This window comes from Hemicordylus capensis, chromosome 6 (genome assembly GCF_027244095.1).
Source record: "Hemicordylus capensis ecotype Gifberg chromosome 6, rHemCap1.1.pri, whole genome shotgun sequence".
NCBI classification, from domain to species: Eukaryota; Metazoa; Chordata; class Lepidosauria; order Squamata; family Cordylidae; genus Hemicordylus; species Hemicordylus capensis.
Genome location: NC_069662.1, coordinates 142,064,585 through 142,084,684, shown reverse-complemented (window position 1 = coordinate 142,084,684; position 20,100 = coordinate 142,064,585). Strand labels below are relative to the sequence as shown.

The window sequence follows — 20,100 nt, the reverse complement described above, 5'->3', positions numbered from 1 at the left end:
TGTCACTATCTGGAGTATGTCTGGGCAAGGAGGAGAATCCTAGAGACAAACTCAAAGAGGGAAGGACATTGAAACAAATGTCTGTTTGGGGACAATGCTTGTCCTTCTGATAAAGCAGGGCAGAAACATTCCCCAAATATCCTGGATTAACCAGCTGAATTGGAGATGGGTCAACCACCCCACCGCGGCTTCACAAGTAGCTGCTTGACTGTTGCTGGTGTCTACCTTGTTATTCTTGTGAGCCCTTTTGGGACAGGGAACATTTTAATTATTATTTATTTTTCTATGTAAACTGCTCAGAGAACTTTTGTTGAAAAGCGGAATATAAGGTATATAAAGGTTAGTAGCAGGAGCAGCAGCTTTGGTAATAAATAAAATGACCACATCATCTTTCTTTTGCTAGATGTTGCTCTAAAATTAATCTGAAACATAATTCAACATAAAGCACTGTAAAGATGAAATCTACATCTATCTCTGACTAGTGAAGAATATGTATTAAGAAAGAAGATTATATCAAGCAAGACTGCATTTCCAGTAGAAAACAATGCTTAAAGGAGAGGAGTGCTGGTCTTGCGGTAAAGTTGTGCTGTCGAGTCAATGTTGTCTTTGGTAAAATACAGGAGGGGTTTACCATTGCCATCTCCCGCGCAGTCTGACATGACACCTTTCAGCATCTTCCTATATCGCTGCTGCCCAATAGAGATGTTTCCTATAGTCTGGGAAACATACCAGTGGGGATTCGAACTGGCAATCTCTGGCTTGCTAGTCAAGTCATTTCCTCGCTGCGTCTTGCAGTAGTGGGCATGAATTGTCCCCTTTGCTCATGAATTGAGAGCCAGCGTGGTGTAGTGGTTAGAGTGCTGGACTAGGACCGGGGAGACCCGAGTTCAAATCCCCATTCAGCCATGATACTAGCTGGGTGACTCTGGGCCAGTCACTTCTCTCTCAGCCTAACCTACTTCACAGGGTTGTTGTGAGGAGGAACTTAAGTATGTAGCACACAGCTCTGGGCTCCTTAGAGGAAGAGCGGGATATAAATGTAATGATAATAATAATAATTGTGATCATGACCCACAATCTTTGGGTCTTCTTTGGTTTGCACTTGGATGGGTGGCTACATGTTAGCACTGTAAGATATCCCCCTTTGGGGATGGGGCCTTAGCTCAGTGGAGGAGCATCTGCTTGCATGCAGAAGGTCCCCAGGTCACTCCCTGGCATCTCCAGGTAGAGCTGGGAGAGACTCTTGCCTGCAACCTTGGAGAGCTGCTGCCAGTCAGTGTAGACAATACTGAGCCAGATGGACCAATGGTCTGACTCAGTATAAGGCAACTTCCTAAATCCCTATGAATCTGACAAGTGGTTTAAATTGTGAAATAGCCTTACAAGTGATTTAAATCATTTCAATCAATGTGATTGAAATCAAATCTATCTTCCTAGTAATACTTCGTTTTAATGATATAAAGTCCTTTAGCCCAAGTCCCAACTTTCAAAATATTAATAGTAAACTGTTATATGTGAACTGTTAGGAATGCCATCTTGTGGTTGAGAGTTGCATATAACAACGTTTCTATTAAAAGCTATTTTCTTTTACAAATAGCCTTCACAAACTGTTACTTACGAACAGCAACTCGCAAACTGTTTCCCAAAAACTATTTATGATTACTGACTGGCCAAATGCCAATGAAATAGGTGGTTGCCAGCAAAAGCTTATGCCACAATCAATTTGGTAGCCTTTAAAGAGCTACAGGTCACTGCCATAAACAACAGATTAACACAGCTGCTCTTTTCAATTGTACAACCATATGCTTTAAAAGTAATAGGCGCATATAAGAGGATGCTGTACATTTTCATTGCCCAATGGACATATTAAAATATATACAAGTTGTTTTGGTAAGAACTAATCGGACTACTTTCCTTTCACTATAATCTTAATTTATAATTACCATCCTCATGAGTTAGCCACTTCAGTCTGAAATGTTCACACATCTGCCATCTTGAATTGGGGTGGATGACATCATCACAAACTACGCCATTGAGCCGTTCCTATGTGTCCCTACAGCTGTAGCAAATTTGGTTCAAATCAGTTAAGGATTCACAAGTTAGTCCACTTGTGCCTCAGACATTCAAGTGTCTGCCATCTCGAATCAGGATGGATGATATCATTACAATCTATGCCAGGGCTGCTCAACTTTGGCCCTCCTGCAGATGCTGGCCTACAACTCGCATAATCCCTGGCTATTGGCCACTGTGGCTGAGGATGATGGGAGTTGTAGTACGGAAACAGCTGGGGGGCCCAAAGTTGAGCAGGCCTGATCTATGCCTTTGAGCCGTTCCTATGTGTCCCTACAGCTGTAGCAGATTTGGTTCAAATCGGTTAGGCAGCCCACAAGTTAGCCCACTTGCACCTCAAATATTCATGCGTCCACCATCTTGAATCAGGGTGGATGAAATCATTACAAACTACACCACTGAGGTGTCCCTATGTGTCCTTATAGCAGTAGCAGATTTGGTTCAAATTGGTTAGGTGGTCCACAAGCTACTCCAGTTGTGTCTCAAACGTTTACATGAACACCTTCTTGAATTGGGGTGGATGACATCATCATAAACTACGCCATCGAGGTGTCCCTATGTGTCCTTACAACTGTACCCAGTTCGGCTCATATTGGTGCAGGCATTGCAAAGGTGATGGTGGGGACACACACACAGAATGCCAGGTGATCTCATAAGCTTACTTTCCTTAACGGAAGCAGGCTAATAATTGATTTTATTAAAATCATCAGCTATTCTACCCAGTGTTTGGCAAGTAAAGCTGGGATTTACAATCTGGTTGGGTTGCAGATTTGAGGATTTGCAGTTCAGCCCAAATAACATGGGGTTTCATTTCCCAAAACACAGTCACTGAATGTTACCATAAAGGAGTAACTACTGGAAATAAAGTCACCTTAAGTGGCGTAGCGGGGAAATGCTTGACTAACAAGCAGAAGGTTGCCGGTTCAAATCCCCGCTGGTACTATATCGGGCAGCAGAGATATAGGAAGATGCTGAAAGGCATCATCTCATACTGCATGGGAGGAGGCAATGGTAAACCCCTCCAGTATCCTACCAAAGAAAACCACAGGGCTCTGTGGGCACCAGGAGTCGAAATTTGACTTGACGGCACACTTTACCTTACCTTACTGGAAATAAAGAAACCGTGTGTGTGTGTGTGTGTGTGTGTGTGTGTGTGTGTGTGTGTGTGTGTGTGTAAAAATTGTGTTGTACTTTCCTGCCAGCCAGTTCAGGCACAATTCTGCACCTCTACAAGGTTATATTAGAAGAAACAGTGGACTGCCATTCAGCTTGACTGTCTGTATCAGTGATGGCCACTGTTTTTCAAGAAGTGGCCACTTTGGCAAAAAGTCTTCACTGCGAGAATCATTAACCACTCTGCTGAGCTCTGCCCAGTACTGTGCTTTCCTCAGTGCTGGTAGGGCCCTTTAAGAGAAACAGAGCCCTCTCTTAAGAGCTCTGTGGGGAAAGCCCTAGGAAAGGCTACACTTCCCAGCATTCTGTGCATGCCTTCCAAGATGATAAGTAGGCTCAAGAGCGCTCTGTTTCCCTTAAAGAAACCCCACCATGTTGGACAAAGTGTGGCCCTGCAGGGTGAGAATGGTCACCTCCACATGGTGCCAGCAGGGAGAGGGGCTGTGCTGAGTATTCAGCTTCAGCCAAAACTTCACTCAGGCCCAGTAAACAATTATTCAGGGGGCCACACTTAGGACTGATGCAGGCCACCAGCATTTGCCCCTTGGGCTTACAATGAAACCACTGGTCTATATTATATTTGGGCTTCCAAAATGAAGGTTCACATTTAATATGGTACCAGACGTTTGCCTGATCTGCTGCAGTCCCAGGAGTGTGCACTTTATCCTCCCCTCCCAGTGTCGTAAATCTGTTAGCTCGGCTAACCCAACAGGATTTACAACCCCTTCAGCTCTCCCCCTGTGAGTTCAACAGAAAGTAGCAGCAAAGCTGCACGAAGGAAAACGAAAGACTCACACACAAAAAATAGTAGTAAACGAATAAAGTCCCCTGAACTGAACTAGGTACCCCACTCTACAATAACTGAGTAATAACTGAAAAGAAAACAACAGAGCAAGGAATGAATAGAACAAAGGACACCAGAGCAAGGAATTAACGGAACAAGAAACAACAGAGCAGGAAAGAACAGAACAAGGGCAAACTGGAACTCGAAAGGTTGAGGAATTCTAAATAGGAACACGGTCTGTGGTAAGCGAAAGTTGGTAACAGCAATCTGTGCAACTACCCTGTTTCCCCGAAAGTAAGACCTACCCCGAAAGTAAGACCTAGCAGTAATTTCTGATGGGGCTAAAATTAATATAAGACACTGTCTTATTTTCAGGGAAACACGGTAACAAACGGCTTAATAGAGGGCTCAAGATAACCGGCAGCCAATCAGGCTTTCTTGAGTCAGCACTTTTACTTCATCTCCTGTGATATTCTGCCCCTGCGTGTCTCCCACTGAGCCTTCCTCTTGAGACGTCTTCTCAAGACTGGTGAAATCCACGCCTCCTCCTGATCAGCCTCCTCAGCTCTCATGTCTGGCAGCTGTCCCAATTCCTCAGCTTCAGAGTCTGTTCTCCCTGCCAAATCCTGTTGCTGTGCTTCTGAGCCTGCACTCCCAACAAAGTCCTCCCATTCCTCCTCTGACTCTTCTGAGTCAGAGGTCTGAGCCATGACACCCAGGTGCACGCCGTCTTCATTTGTAGGGTAGGATATGCCGAGATTGGTTGGATGTACAAATCCACCAGTCTTGGAATATTGCTTCAGGGAACACGAGATCTGAAACTAACTTGAATGGATTTTCAGATCTCGGGTTCCCCGAAAGAATATGCCAAGACTGTTTGTATGTTCAACCAATTTTGGTATATCCTAGTCTACAAACAAAGTAGGCAGGCGTGTGGGGATGGGAGGAGGAGCTTGGGTTCCTGGGACTGAGACAGATTGGGCAAACTTCAGGTTCTGCAATAAATGTGAACCCGCCCAAGATCTAATACAAGAGAACCTTGTTATTCGCAGTTCCGCAGGAAGTCAATTTTACGTATTTATTTATTTAATTTAGGGTTAGGGTATAAAAACCTCTAGCCAGTGTATAGAATTTAAAACATAAAACATAACACATTTAAAATTCATAACAAGATAAAATCATAACAGATAAAAACACATTCATAACACCTTACTTTTTTTTAAAAAAAAGACACCAGTTTCCAGTATCTATGGGTACAAAGGGGTTAAAACCCATAGGAACATAGGAAGCTGCCATATACTGAGTCAGACCATTGGTCCATCTAGCTTGGTATTGTCTATACCAGGGTTTCTTAACCTTGGGCCCCCAGATGTTGTTGGACTACAACTCCCAGAATCCTTAGCTGCAATGGCTTTTGCTTGGAGATTATGGGAGTTGTAGTCCAACAACATCCGGAGGCCCAAGGTTAAGAAACCCCGGTCTATACAGACTGGCTATGGCTTCTCCAAGGTTGCAGGCAGGAATCTCTCGCAGCCCTATCTTGGAGATACTAGAGAGGGAACTTGGAACCTTCTGCTCTTCCCAGCGTGGCTCCATCCCCTAAGGGGAATATCTTACAGTGCTCACACATCAAGTCTCTCATTCATATGCAAGCAGGGCAGACCCTGCTTAGCTAAGAGGACAAGTCATGCTTGCTACCTCAAGACCAGCTTTCCTCTTACCTGGGTGCTCTTACCCATGTATCCGCAGCTCCTTGAGGGCCAGAAGTGACCGCGGAGGTCACGTCAGCCCACCATATTGTCTACAGGACCCATTTTGTGTGTGGGGGGTGGGTGGGTGGACTTTTTCCCTTGATTTTTCTGGGCATTCCATCCTTTGGAGACATTCCTGGGCACATGGGGAGATTCCTGGACACATGCAGACCTCGTGGAGCACGCCACAGTAATTTTTAGTGGGTTTTTTTTTAGCTGTTTCCCCTCCTCTCTGGAGCCTAACCCCTCTTTCCCCATAGCCATAATGCCTCATTACTCGCAGTTCCATTAATCAAGGTAGCAGGCGAGGAATGGAACCCCGGTGAGTAACGAGGTTCTCCTATAATTCCATGTGGTTGTTATGCCTGTAATAGGAATATGCTTTTATACATCTTGACAGCATCCCCCACCACCATCTCCAACAATTGATCACTTTTAGATTGTTTTCATGTACTTCAATCCGGCTATGTAACTGTTTAAGAGAAAATGTTCACTAAACCGATTTACTAAGTATTTATTAAAAATGCTTTGGGGAACACGAAATAATAAAACGGCATGCAGGGCAAATGCCAAGCAAGCCTATGGCTAAAAAACCTTCATGAACCGGTTTTGTATTAAGGCTTCAACGTGGTCCATAAGGACATTAACGTCAGCGGCACAAGCCTGATAGTTCTGCTTCTCATTCTTTTTCAGTGTCTCTAATAGGCCCCTATGGACTGGTGGCAAAGGGTTGTAGGAGTTTAACAAGTGAAGCTGACTTAATGGCGTCTGCTTTATTTCTCCAATTCTCAATGCCTGCAGGATAGCAGGTGCAAACTTGGAATAATGAGCAGTCGATGAAATGACAACTGGGCAGGTTTTATCTTGCAGTCGGTCAGCAACTACTTTTGCTACAGCTGTGTGTGTGTCCAAAATGTACCCCGTGGTATTGAACACGGAGTGAATTGCGCCCAGACAGTCTTCCTCGGAGCACCAGTCGGCCACCAAATCTTGCTGAAGCTTTTCAAGGAGCTCTTCCCGCAACTGATAGCAATGCTGATTTTCTAGGCAGCTAAATAACTCTGTCACCAGCTGTCCATCACTGTTTGCAATCAGGTGCAAATGTCTTTCAAGGTTGGAAGACTTCAAGATGTCTATTGCTGGTGACAAACTCTGCATCAGTCGCCTTCCCCTCAAATCATACAGGCCTGTTTTTATAAATTCCGTCAGTACATTGTTTTGATTGGAAGCACAGATACATTTTCTTATAGGGATTCCCATCAGTTTTGCATACATAGCTGTCAGTATGTTGCCAAAGTTTCCCGTAGGAACACAGATGTCTATGGGGCTCCCAAACGGAATAACCTTTTGCTCAACAAGGTCAAGGTAGGCAGAAGCATGATAAACCACCTGAGGAAGCAATCGTGCCCAGTTGATAGAATTTGCTGCACTTAATGCTGTCCCATATTCCATAGTGAGAAAACCAGTATAATCTGAATTTGTAAACATTTGTTTAATGGCTGACTGGCAAAAATCAAAATCAGATTTTACACCAACTGTTTTTGCATTTGCTTCCTGGCAACCAATCATCTGAGATTTCTGTATCTGGCTAACTCCATCATCAGGAAAGAAGGTCATCACGGCAATCCTTTGCTTATCAGTCTCTTTAAGCCTACTGAAACCATCTAGTACTGCACTTCCTGTGTCACCAGAAGTAGCTACCAAGATCACATAATTGCAGGTTTGGGGAATGCAGTATGCAAACAGATGAGGCATCAACTGTAATGCCAAATCCTTAAATGAAGCTGTTGGTCCATGAAACAGCTCCAAAAGAAACTGATTGCCTGTCAGGTGCCTAACCGGGGCTATTTTAGAACATGCAAAATTTTGTCCATACGCAATCTCAACCATTTCCCACAATTTGGAAGCAGGCAAATCAGCAGGGTGTATGCACTTTTCCAATATAGTCTGAGCTCTTTCAGCATAGGTTGTCCCTAACAAAGTCTGCCATTCTCCAGCGGAGAATTTTGGAAGTCCCAACTCAGGAACAAAGAGTCCACCATCAGGCGCTAAGCCTTCAACAACAGCATCACTGAAATACTTAGTGGGGCTTTTTTGCTCATCTTTCTCATCATACCTTGGCCTTCTGGTTGAAACGAAGCCTTCCGCTTCTGAGTTTTGATGCCACTTAACTGCATGGAGCACTTTATCGGCAACAGCCTCGGCCGTAATCTCATTTTCGCAAAGAACACGGACATCGTACCACTTTTTGTAAAACTGCTTTCTAAACTGAAGTATGTCTCTCAGAGAGGTTCCAGGACCCTGCCCCACAATTCGATCCACCTTCATTAATTTTAGTCGATCCATTATGCTTTGTGTAGGCACATCCAAATATACGACAATTCCATTTTTCTTCATGTGTGCCATGCTGGCAGCATGCATTGGATTAGACCCAGTAAGGGAAACCACACTTCCAGATACTGAAAGACTTAACAGAGCTTTTCCTTCCTCTTCTAAAAATTGTTCATTACCAAGATCTTTCAATTTTTCTGCCACACTAATATTCCAAGCTGTTTCAAGGACGTCGTCGTCCACATCAATGAAACAACAGCCTAGTTTCTGCCCTACTATTTTTCCTACTGTTGTCTTCCCAGCACCCGGGGGTCCCATCAGGATGATATTCTTGTCCCCAACAAGGGAGTGGATTGACATCCATGACTTCCATGCAAGGACAGAGCTTCTTGAAAAGATCAACTTTAAATATACATCAGAAACAGCAGTGCGAGTCATTAGCTTCAGATGCCGATTCCAAACCACACGAAGCATCTTCTCTTTTTTTTCAAGCCAATTTCACAAGAAGTTGAAATGCTTTAAAGAAGACGGGGAGGAGAGCCAATTAGCCACAGAGGAAAAAGAATACTTTAAAAAGTTTAAAAACCTAGGAATTTAAAATGCTTACTGGAACACAAAGACATTCCTCACTGCTCCTTTCCTAACTTAGGGGGGCATCTTTTAAAGTTTGACAAGAGTCTTCATCCAGAAAATGACAAATTGAGGTCAATGACAGATATGAGGTCAATATTTTGCTGAATTTCATCTCCTGCTAAAGGTGCACAGAAAGTAATGCAAATATGCATCTGCTGCAAAATTTCTAATCTCAACATGCAAAAAAAAAAAAAAAGCCCTTGTGTTTTCAAACATTGATATAGTGGGCATAACAAAAACCTGGAGGAACAGTGAGAACCAGTGGGACACTTATTCCTGGATACAAACGCTACAGGGGGGAAAGGGGAGGGGGGATTGGGGGTGGAGTAGAACTGTATATTAAAGAAGAAATAGATTCTAACAAGCTAGAAAACCTAGGTAGACCGGAGTCCTCCACAGAATTATGGGTGACAATACAAGGACTGAAAGGAAATGTGTTACTAGGACATGCTACCATAAAAACATAAGAACAGCCCTGCTGGATCAGGCCCAAGGCCCATCTAGTCCAGCATCCTGTTTCACACAGTGCCCTCAGGATCAAAATGCTGAGAGTGACCTGGAGTTGGAGAAGCAAATCAGAGAGGTATCACAGAGAGACAGAGCTGTAATAATGAGTGACTTCAATTACCCACACATAAACTGGGCAAAAGCACATTCAAACTCACACTGACAAAGAGGCCACATTTCTAGACATGCTAAATGACTGCACCTTAGAACAGTTGGTCACAGAACCAAACAAAGCGAAGGCGACCTCAGTCTTAATCCTGGGTGGTGACCAGGACCAGGTGCAAGATGTCAGAGATGTAGAATCAATGGGGAACAGTGACCATAGAGTGATCCAATCAAACTTTTATGTGAGTATAGCATTGCCAAGAAAGCCCAACAAAGATGTGTTGGACTTCAGAAGAGGAAACTTGTCAAAAATTAGGGGACTGGTAAAAAGGAAGTTGAAAGGGAAAGTCTGGAGGGTCAGATCATGCCAGAAAGCATGGAACCTATCTAAAACCACAATAATAAAAGCTCAGTTGGAAAGTATAACAAGAAGGAGGAAAGGTACCACCAAGTTCAGGAGGACACCAACCTGGCTAACAAGTAGAGCCAGGGACGCTACAAAAGGGAAGGAGAATTCCTTCAGAAAATGGAAGTCCTGCCCAAATGAAGAGAACAGAAAAGCACATAAACGCTGGCAAAAGAAATGCAAGGAGACAAAAAGGGATGCAAAAAGGGAGTTTGCGGAGGAGATAGTTAGAAGTGTCAAGGGAGAGGAGAGCTGGTCTTGTGGTAGCAAGCATGACTTGTCCCCGTAGCTAAGCAGGGTCTGCCCTGGTTGCATATGAATGGGAGACTTGATGTGTGAGCACTGCAAGATCTTCCCCTCAGGGGATGAAGCCACTCTGGGAAGAGCAGAAGGTTTCAAGTTCCCTCCCTGGCTTCTCCAAGATAGGGCTGAGAGAGATTCCTGCCTGCAACCTTGGAGAAGCCACTGCCAGTCTGTGAAGACAATACTGAGCTAGATAGACCAATGGTTTGACTCAGTATATGGCAGTTTCCTATGTTTCCTATGTAACTAACAAAAAATTTAAATATATCAGAAGCAGAAAACCTGCCAGAGAGGGTGATGGTGTGAAAGGGATTATTAAGGAGGATAAGGAGATTGCAGAGAAGTTGAATGGGTTCTTTGCATCTGTCTTCACAGTGGAGGATACTGACCATAAACCTGCTCCAGAACTGAGCTTCTCAGGTTTGGAGGCTGAAGGACTGGGCCAATTTGTGGTAATGAGAGAGGATGTTCTAAACTGATCTGAAAAACTAAATATTAACAAATTGCCGGAGCCAGATGGCATCCACCCAAGAGTCCTTAAAGAACTCAAATGAGAAACTGCAAGCCTCCTTGCAAAAAGAAAAAAGAAAAAAGTAACTTTCCCCTACAATCAGGCTCTGTGCCAGAGGAGTAGAAAGTAGCAATGTAACACCGATTATCAAAAAGGGATCCAGGGGGGATCTGGGAAACTACAGGTTGATTAGCTCAATGTCTGTGCCTGGTAAATTGATGGAAAGCATGCTTAAGGACAAAATTGTTATTAAATATATAGAAAAACAGGACTTGCTAAAGGAAAACTAGCATGGCTTCTGCAAGGACAAGTCTTGCCTCACTAACCTTGTTAGTGATAATAATTGTTAGGGAGCTGCCTTCTACTGAGTCAGACCATTGGTCCATCTAGCTCAGTATTGTCTACACAGACTGGTAGCAGCTTCTCCAAGGTTGCAAGCAGGAGTCTCTCTCAGCCTTATCTTGGAGATGCCAGGGAGGGAACTTGGAACATTCTGCCTGGAAGCATGCAGATATTCTTCCCAGAGCAACCCCATCCCTAAGGGAAATATCTTACAGTGCTCACATATGTAGTCTCCCATTCAATTGCAAACCAGGGTGGACCCTGCTAAGCAAAAAGAACAATTCATGCTTGCTACCACAAGGCCAGCTATCCTCCCATTGTTACCCTAACCCTGACCTAACCCTACCCTGACTTTCCTCTGTGCAAAAACGATGGCAAGTCTACTCCAATTGTTTGGGGGTATAAATCAAGAAGGGGATATAGTACAGATAAAACAACAATAATATCACATATTTTTCCTCTCTAGGGTTCAAATCCCCACTGGTACTATATCGGGAAGCAGCAATATCGGAAGATGCTGAAAGGCATCATCTCATACTGTGTGGGAGGAGGCAATGGTAAACTGCTCCTGTATTCTACCAAAAGAAAACCAAAGGGCTCTTTGGGCACCAGGAGTTGAAACTGACTTGGCAGCACACTTTAACTTTAGGGGAGCAAACATTGACAAAAATCACTATGAGCATTCTTCCACCGAGATGGTACAGTGGTCAAAATTTGTGGGCCTGCTCATGGATGAACTGTGGGACATGAACACAGTGAGAAATGCTTACACATAAACATGTAAAGTCCACAATACAGGGCTAACACCACAATAGCCAAAATGGCCACTGAATGTGAGGAAGTAAGGATTACACTATTACTGCTGCATTTAAAATCCCCAAGGGTGAAATACACCTCCAACTGGTGAGTCAAATATCAAAACCTCCAAGTGATTTTAATGGAAACAGAGGAGCCTTGACACTTAAATATTAAAATATCCTTCCTAGTACTCAGACACATTTTCTTCCTTTGAAAACAAACAAGCTAATAATTCTGTTTAAATTAACATGCAAGTCACAACTTACTGTTACAAGAGTAGCTCACGTTTGTCCAGTTACCTTCTCAGTAGACATTACAAAATCAAAGAGTATCTGTGAAGTGCTGTTGTGCAGGAGCCATGTTGAGTTTTCTTCCTTCCTTTTAACATTCAATCTAAACTGCATGGAGTAAAGGAGAGAGTGAAGTGAATACCACATAAGCGATTGCTCTCCGGAGGGAATGGATGAACAAGCACAGGGCAGAAGGGCTCCCCGGCACTGATAAACGTGCATGTTGCCAAGAGTGGGTTCATTTTGTTTGCTCAGGGAAATCAACAGCAGCCTCAACATGAACTGCAAAACAAACAGTGCACACTATTAAGCAACAGCTAGGAGTAGTGTTCTCTCTAATTTTTTTCATCTGTGTGCGGAATGAGTTTTGTTCTGGGCGGCAGTATCTAAGCAGTGTGCGAGCACATGCTTTAGAGAGCTGGACTAGGACCAGGGAGACCCAAGTTCAAATCTCCATTCAGCCATGATACTTGCTGGGTGACTCTGGGCCAGTCACTTCTCTCTCAGCCTAACCTACTTCACAGGGTTGTTGTGAGGAGAAACTTAAGTATGAAGTACACCTCTCTGGGCTCCTTGGAGGAAGAGCAGGGTATAAAATGTAAAATAAAAAAATAAAAAATAAAATAAATTCAGAGTGAGGCCTTCCCAATTCAACCTGAGTGGGATCTAAAATTAACTGAGTGGGCATCAAAAAATGTGTGAGTGCATGCACGTGCACATACCTTAGAGGGAATACTGGTTAGGAGACTGGAAAAACCGTGCATGGCTTCTTTTCCTTTCCAAAATGAAAACCTTTTGGCCCTGAAACAACATAATGCTGCATTTGCAATACATTATTTACTTTGTCCATGCATGTAAAAGATTAAAAAAAAATTTTTTTAGTGAAAACTGTCGGGGGTTTAATGGGTTGCAAATTGCCTCATTAGAAATCATTGACCATTTGCAGACCACCAGTTAAAGGGTTAGTTCAAGATCAAGCCTGGCATGAAGTCACTATGCTCATACTGGGTATTGCGATAGGAGTGTCATTCAAGGCTACACTCTTGAGTGGATGGACATTAATGATAGCATTAGTAATAAGAATATTAAGGGGTTAAGTATTTGCATATTAGTCCATGCAGTATAATTAGGCAGCAAGATCAGTTTTAAAGTTCATAAAAGATACTTACTACTACTTCTGCTACTAATAAAGGTAAAGTGTGCCGTCAAGTCGGTAATCAACTCCTGGCAACTATTTATATACAGCTTTTCAGCACAAACGTTCTCAAAATGATTCACATAGAAAAGAACAAGAAGATAATTCCTTGTCCCCAAAGGGCTCACAATCTAAAAAGAAACACAAGGTAGACACCAGCAACAGCCCCTGGAGGGATGCTGTGCTGAGTCTGAAATGCTGCTCCCCTCTGGCGCAGTGAGGTGGGGTTGTGCCTCCGGCCTCCGAGGCAGACACGGTGGCCGCCATCTTGGGGCCCCTCCATGTGGCCAGGGCTGGGGAGAGGGGGCAGGGAGAGACTTGCCCAGCAGCCACCATTTCACACAGTTCCCCAGCAGCCAGGCACCCACCCACCCACCCGCCCACTACTCTGGGAATGGCTCCCACTTGCGGGTGGTGTGACTCACCACCTCAAGAGCTTTGGCAGCTTGGTTTGGGGTGGGTCGGGCTGCTCCCCGCTCAGCAAGGTGAAGCCTCGCGGTGAGAGGAAGTCAGGACATGGGGCCTGACCGAATCAGTACCCGGCCCTTCGCCGTGGTGTGGGATGGCCCTCACTAGGAGGAGGTGGCCACCACACGGGAGGAGTACTCACACTCTGATTAGTTAGGGACCTTGTTGCAAGTTTGTTATCTGCTGTACATTAATAAAGTGGCCCTTATTTACTCCAACTAAGCATGTCCCGTCTTCATTGGGGCCTGGGGGTGCAAAGGGCCAGTTGCTCTCTCCCTGCTAAATATAAAGAGAAGCACCACTTTGAAAGGTGCCTCTTGGCCCAGTTAGGAGGGTATTGAAGAGTGGGGACTTACTCCTATTTACTTAGGACTCAAACAGAATTTACTCCTATTTACTCATGTTTGAAAGCAAAATGCCTTTAAAAAAATATATTCACGGGAATATGGCAACAGGTTTTTATGAATGATTTTTAGTTACTAAGAATAAGGAGAAGGTACAAACTCGTTTGCAAAGTGGTGATATTGTACATGGCATTTGCTCTGTTCTCTCCAAGTTCAGATTTTCCACACCATCCCCTTTCTGGCTTTATGGTTTACATGGCATTTGCACAAGAAAATTAACTGACACTTAAAAAAAACAAAAACAAAAAACAACCTAGAACCCTGAGATCCACCAGAGCCAGGCACTAACAGTGGCAAGTGGCGGAGCCAGATGCAAAATGTTAACTCAGAGGGCAGTGCCCATCTGTACCATGGTTTAATCTTAGTTTGTTTAACCTAACTGATTAAACCACAGTTCCCTGTGTTTGTATGCAACACAGAACTGTGGTTTGTTTCAAAGCAACACAGAAGGTTTCCGTCTCATCCTCTTGCAGGTAAAAGGGGAGCATGTAATCCCACAGCTCTCTCAGGCTTGTTCTCATAGCAAGAAGCAATGGTTTTTCATTCCCTGCCCATAGCGGAGCTGCAGTTGTGAAGGGAGCAATGCAAACACATTTGCAGCCATATTTCATTCAAAGCTGTTCTTTGTCAGCTTGTAGAGCTTACGAATGTGGCAAAAATCTGGAGCCTATATAGAATAGGGCAGGGCTTCTTAACCTTGGGCCCCTAGATGTTGTTGGACTACAACTCCCATCATCCCCAGACATGGCCTTTGTGGCTGAGGATGATGGGAGTTGTAGTCCAACAACATCTGGGGGCCCAAGGTTAAAAAAAACTCTGGAATGGTGGTTTTGTAGGAGACTGCAAACTCTGTGTACTTCCCAAAAAGCAATTCATTTTACAAGACCAGTGTCAGGTACCCACTACTGTCCAGTAAAACTGACACAGGCTGAAACCTGAGAAATACTGAAGTACCTGTTTACCTAAAGCACACTCAAGTGCATTGCTATGTCAGTTCCAGCCTCCAGTTCCAACCTCTCTCAGTCAAAAAGCAAACACTTGCATATTATTCTTATAGCCATTATTCTTCATCTTCTTTGTAAGATTCACCAGATCTACTCCAATTCATTGCCCAGAAACTACCACAGATCTAACTAATCCCCCCTTGACAACCTAATGTTTCTCTCTTACACATTACTTTAACCTTATGTTAGCAATGCACTGCGACATCCAATGTAAAGCTTACAAACTCATTTGTTTCAGAATTCAGGTCTATTCAATTAAAATCCGCATACTGGGACTTGAAATCTAAATATGAGATTGCCACAAATCATATCCAAGTCATGCCACATAAAATAACAACTAACTGACCCCGCACAGAGCATCTGTACAATTGTGCACTGAGCCTGTTGCATCCGCCCGCAGTGCTCTCGCTCACTCTCCCCGCCCCCGCAGCTGGCTCACCCACCCTCTCCCCCCCGCAGCGCTCTCGCCCACCCTCTCCCCCCCACAGCTGGCTTGCCCACCCTCTCCCCCTGCAGCTCTCCTCATGGGGCGGGCCACGGCCAGGCCATCCCGCTGCCGCCTCCCACCTCCTCCTCCCGGATGGTAGGGCTTTGCCCGCCATCTGCCCACCTCCTCACCTCCGCCATTATTTCTCCCTGCCACCGCCTCCTCTTCCTGTCTGGCGGGGCTTTGCCCGCCGTCCACCCTCTTCTGGCCAGAGGGGTTTCGCCTACCAGCCCTCCACCTCTGCATCCTGACTGCCGCCATTATTTCTCTCCACATCAATGCTGGAACTCTTGCACGCTCTAGAGCATCTGCGCGTTAGTACTTGATTGCTCCCCTCACCTCAGAGATCTCCCCACCCTCACCAGAGCTGCACTCCTGATCCTCCTCCATCCCATTGCTTCCATCCCCCTCACCCTTCTTAGTTATGGCTGCAGCATTGCTGCTGCCTATTGGCCAAGCTGCAGCTCCCTATCCCCAGAGACCTCCCCACCCTCACCTGAACCTGCTCCTCCCCCCAGGAGCAGCAGCAGTGGTTGACCGGGCTGTTCCTCGCTGCTGCCACCACCATGGCCGCTCGTTTCCCTCAGGCTGCTGACAGGCCCGGGCCCGTCCCTTGCCTGCCTGCCTCCCTGACAATGGCCTCGGTAGCCCCGAACAGCAGCAGTGGTTGACTGGACCCTTCCTTGCTGCTGGTGCTGCCATGGCTGCTCATTCCCTTCAGGCTGCTGACAGGCTCAGGCCGGTCCCTTGCCCTTCCTTCTGTCTCTCTTCCCCCTCCCTTCTTTTTCTCTTTCTCTCTCCTCCACTTGCTCTTCCCCACTCTTTCTTCTCTCTCCCTTCATGTTTTTTCTCTCTTTCCCTCCCTCCCTGAGTTACCAGATTTTGTGCATCTTGTTTCCTCATTTAATTCACACAACGGTGTCCTCCTTCTCCTGAAGGGGCTCTTTCCTCCCTCACAACCTGTCGTTTTGCAGACCCCTGCCTGCTGTCCATATATATATATATATATATATATATATATATATATATATATATATGCATTCCAACTGACCTTAAGCATCACAGACTCCTCCTCCTTATCTGCATAGGGAATCCCCACTGCCCAATCACCATGGTGCTTCTGCTCTCACAGGCTCCTTCTCCCTATCTGCATATGGAATCCCCACTGCCCAATCAGGTGCTTCTGCTCTGTCAGCCAATCGCCTCCTTTCTACCACGTCCCCACGCATGGCCCGTCTTGGAGAATCAATAATATAGATGACTGTGATGCAACATTATTGCAATAAGATATTGTCTCCAATACTTATCTACATCATTTCCAGGGGAAATTGTATACTGCAATTTAACAGTGAAAACCAGAATTTGGCAGCTTTGTTCTGCACCAAAAAAACTGTGTGGGCAAGTTTGAAAAACATTATGGACAAGTTTGTTTGTGAGAAGAAGAATTTCATCAGGATTTTAAAGAATAGCCTTGCAATAATTATCTTCGATCTCTCAAGCCAACAATGTTAAGCAATCAGACCATAGTTCCTAGATACTTCCTATAGGGCCTACAATGCCAGAGTAGTTTGTGAGAATAAAATAAAAAACATGCTTTGTAATTCTGAGATGGGTTCAGAATTCCAATTCATAGTGGAACCCAAGTGCCAAGAAGGTTAGATGAAAGAATTGTGGAATCATCAGGCTCATTCACATGTTATGTTCAACACTCGTACAAGTGTAGAGTGTACACAGGTACAGATCTGTAAACAGATACAATCATTCACACGACATTGTGCTGAACACAGGTACAGAAGTGCACTTCTTATCTGTACCATGCTTTTGAAGGACCTGTACTGCATCTGGGTTCACTTTTAAAATGAACACAGGTACAATCATTCACGTATATATGTGTACAGACATCTGTCCACATGTTCAGCATAATGTCTGAATCAGGCTATTGTAGTCACTATTAGTAGTGACTACATGTTAATAGTTCATAGTTAACACATTTAGAACTGCCTTGGCATCACTACTGCTTGTGCAGCAGGGCTTTCCTCCATAGTCAACATGTGTGTATCACTTCAAGCATTGTTGCCCAGCAAGAATGAAGCAGATACAGTCATTCTTACAAAAATGTGTACAGTGTACAGACACCTGTACATTCGTTCAACATAGTAGTCTCTTAGAGAGCTCCTTCTTCTACATGGTCCCCACCGTACATTAAGGACATCTGAGAAAGTCTGTCTCCAGTTACCGCCTGTTCGTCTGCTGGCGACTCAGAGGAGTGGCAACTCAGAATACTCAGCCTCCTCTGTAGCTGCCCCGGGGCTGTGGAATGCACTCCCAGTAGAAACCCGTAACCTGAATTCATTGCGGGCCTTCAGGAGAGCCCTTAAAACCTATCTGTTTGGCCTGGCCTTCCAGGGTTTTAATTTGTTGGAAATTGTTTTTAACTGTTGTAAAGGTTCAGCCTGGTTCTCCAGGGTTTTTAACTGTTTAAATGTTTTAATTGTTATTTAGTTTTATGCTGTTGTTATAGTTTTGTTTTTAATTGATTGATGTTAATTGTTTCATTTTGATGTAAACCGCATGGAGCCATTTTTGGAAGGGTGGTATATAAATAGAATATATATATATATACAGGTGAAACTCAGAAAATTAGAATATCGTGCAAAAGTCCATTAATTTCAGTAATGCAAATTAAAAGGTGAAACTGATATATGAGACAGACGCATTACATGCAAAGCGAGATAAGTCAAGCCTTAATTTGTTATAATTGTGATGATCATGGCGTACAGCTCATGAAAACCCCAAATCCACAATCTCAGAAAATCAAAATATTACATGGAACCAAGAAGACAAGGATTGTAGAATAGAACAATATCGGACCTCACATATCAGTTTCACCTTTTAATTTGCATTACTGAAATTAATGGACTTTTGCACGATATTCTAATTTTCCGAGTTTCACCTGTGTGTGTGTGTATGTGTATATATATATACACACACACACACACACACACACACACACACACACACATATGCCTTAATAGGGCTTCAGTCTAGCCCTATTCAGGCATTATGTTGTATGAGTGTACAAGTCGAGTGACTATACACTCATACATGTTTTGATGTGAATGAACCAGCATCTTCTATCTTCTATCTATTTAATTCTCTTAAACATAGCCATAACTAATCACATGTGTGGCAGCTCTCGCGAGAGTTCACGAGCAGCTGCTGGACTCTTAAACATACCGCAGCTAATCCCATGCGCGGCAGCTCTAGGGAGCCTTTGTGAGCAGTTGCTGGACTAGTTGACAGGGGAGAAAATAGGGATGCCAGCCAGCGGGAGGAGACAGCAGTGGGCCGGCTAGCGGAAGCGCGGGAGGAGGCAGTAGGCCAGCTTTCTGGTCGGCCATCAGCTAGAAAGCGTCGAGGTGGGGCGGAGAAGAGAAGCGGGTGGGGGCTGTGGGGAGTAGCAGGTTGGCCAGAGATGCAGATGCCTTGTGCTTGGCCCAGCTAGTTTGTTTTAAAAGTGAAGCTTGGTACAGGTCCCGCAAATGCACAGTACAGATAGGAAGTGTACTGCTATAACTGCATTCAACATTACAATATTATTATTATTATTATTATTATTAATTTGATTTCTATACCGCCCTCCAAAAATGGCTCAGGGCGGTTTACACAGAGAAATAACAAACAAATAAATAAGATAAATCCCTGTCCCCAAAGGGCTCACATTCTAAAAAGAAACATAAGATAGACACCAGCAACAGTCACTGGAAGTATTGTGCTGAGGGTGGATAGGGCCAGTTACTCTCTCCCTACTAAATTAAGAGAATCACCACGGTAAAAGGTGCCTCTTTGCCCAGTTAGCAGGGGTAACATGTGACTCACTTTACCGATGTACCGATCTGCACCTCTGTACACTGGTACAAGTGTTGAACATGATGTAGGAATAGGGCTCCTGTGTCACAGGAGTGTGTGTGGATTCACTACAACCAATACGGCGATCCTTCCGGAGTTCTTCAAATATGGAACACCCACCCAGTCTTATCAAAGGAAGGAGCTCCTTCTTCTTCTGCCCAATGAGAACTGGGGTTGCCCCTCACTGCAATAAAGACGCCTTTACTCCCATCACCCCAGGAACGTAGGTCTGCCAACCCCACCCCTGCACGCTTTATTCCCTATCATCCAAGAGGCTGCACAAAGGGGAACCCCCTCCTCGTGTGCAGGGAGACCAGTCATATCCAGCAAAACACACGTTCACCTAGGCAAGCCCCAAACCTACCCAGACAGAGGGGTGGGAAGGGAGAGCCCGCCGGGCAAAGCAGTGGGGAGACTCCGAACAGCAGCACACAAGAAAACCCTCCCCTAAAGAAGCTTCTTCACCACTGCTTAACCCACCAACCAGCTTCTAATCAGCTGCTCAGGCGCATGCATGACTCTCACGCCAACGTCCTCCATAAATCTTTTAAAAAGTACTTTCTAGCTTTAGCGCTAGCTCTGTCTCTATGGTGGTGGCCGCGACAACATAATCTCTGGCTGCGCCTGCG

General features: G+C 44.6%; 1 protein-coding gene across 14 annotated transcripts; it reads right to left on the bottom strand.

Moving 5' to 3' along the window:
• Positions 1-6,276: 6,276 nt before the first annotated feature.
• THNSL1 (threonine synthase like 1) lies at positions 6,277-20,096 on the bottom strand. 14 transcript variants are annotated; one of them, XM_053266515.1, is made up of 4 exons: positions 19,836-20,096; positions 12,727-12,805; positions 11,981-12,112; positions 6,277-8,625 (listed from the first exon to the last, which is right to left on the bottom strand). In XM_053266515.1, the coding sequence occupies exon 4, from the start codon at positions 8,581-8,583 to the stop codon at positions 6,364-6,366; it is 2,220 nt and encodes a 739-aa protein (XP_053122490.1). In that variant the 5' UTR covers positions 8,584-8,625; positions 11,981-12,112; positions 12,727-12,805; positions 19,836-20,096; the 3' UTR covers positions 6,277-6,363. The 14 variants fall into 14 exon arrangements, with proteins under 14 accessions (XP_053122490.1, XP_053122492.1, XP_053122491.1 ...); XM_053266517.1 differs by having other exon boundaries at positions 12,000-12,112; XM_053266516.1 differs by having other exon boundaries at positions 12,014-12,112.
• Between the last annotated feature and the right edge of the window lie 4 nt (positions 20,097-20,100).

Bases quoted from the DNA above. Each gene is read 5' to 3' on its own strand.
- THNSL1 (XM_053266515.1), bottom strand. From the start codon at position 8,583: ATGCTTCGTGTGGTTTGGAATCGGCATCTGAAGCTAATGACTCGCACT.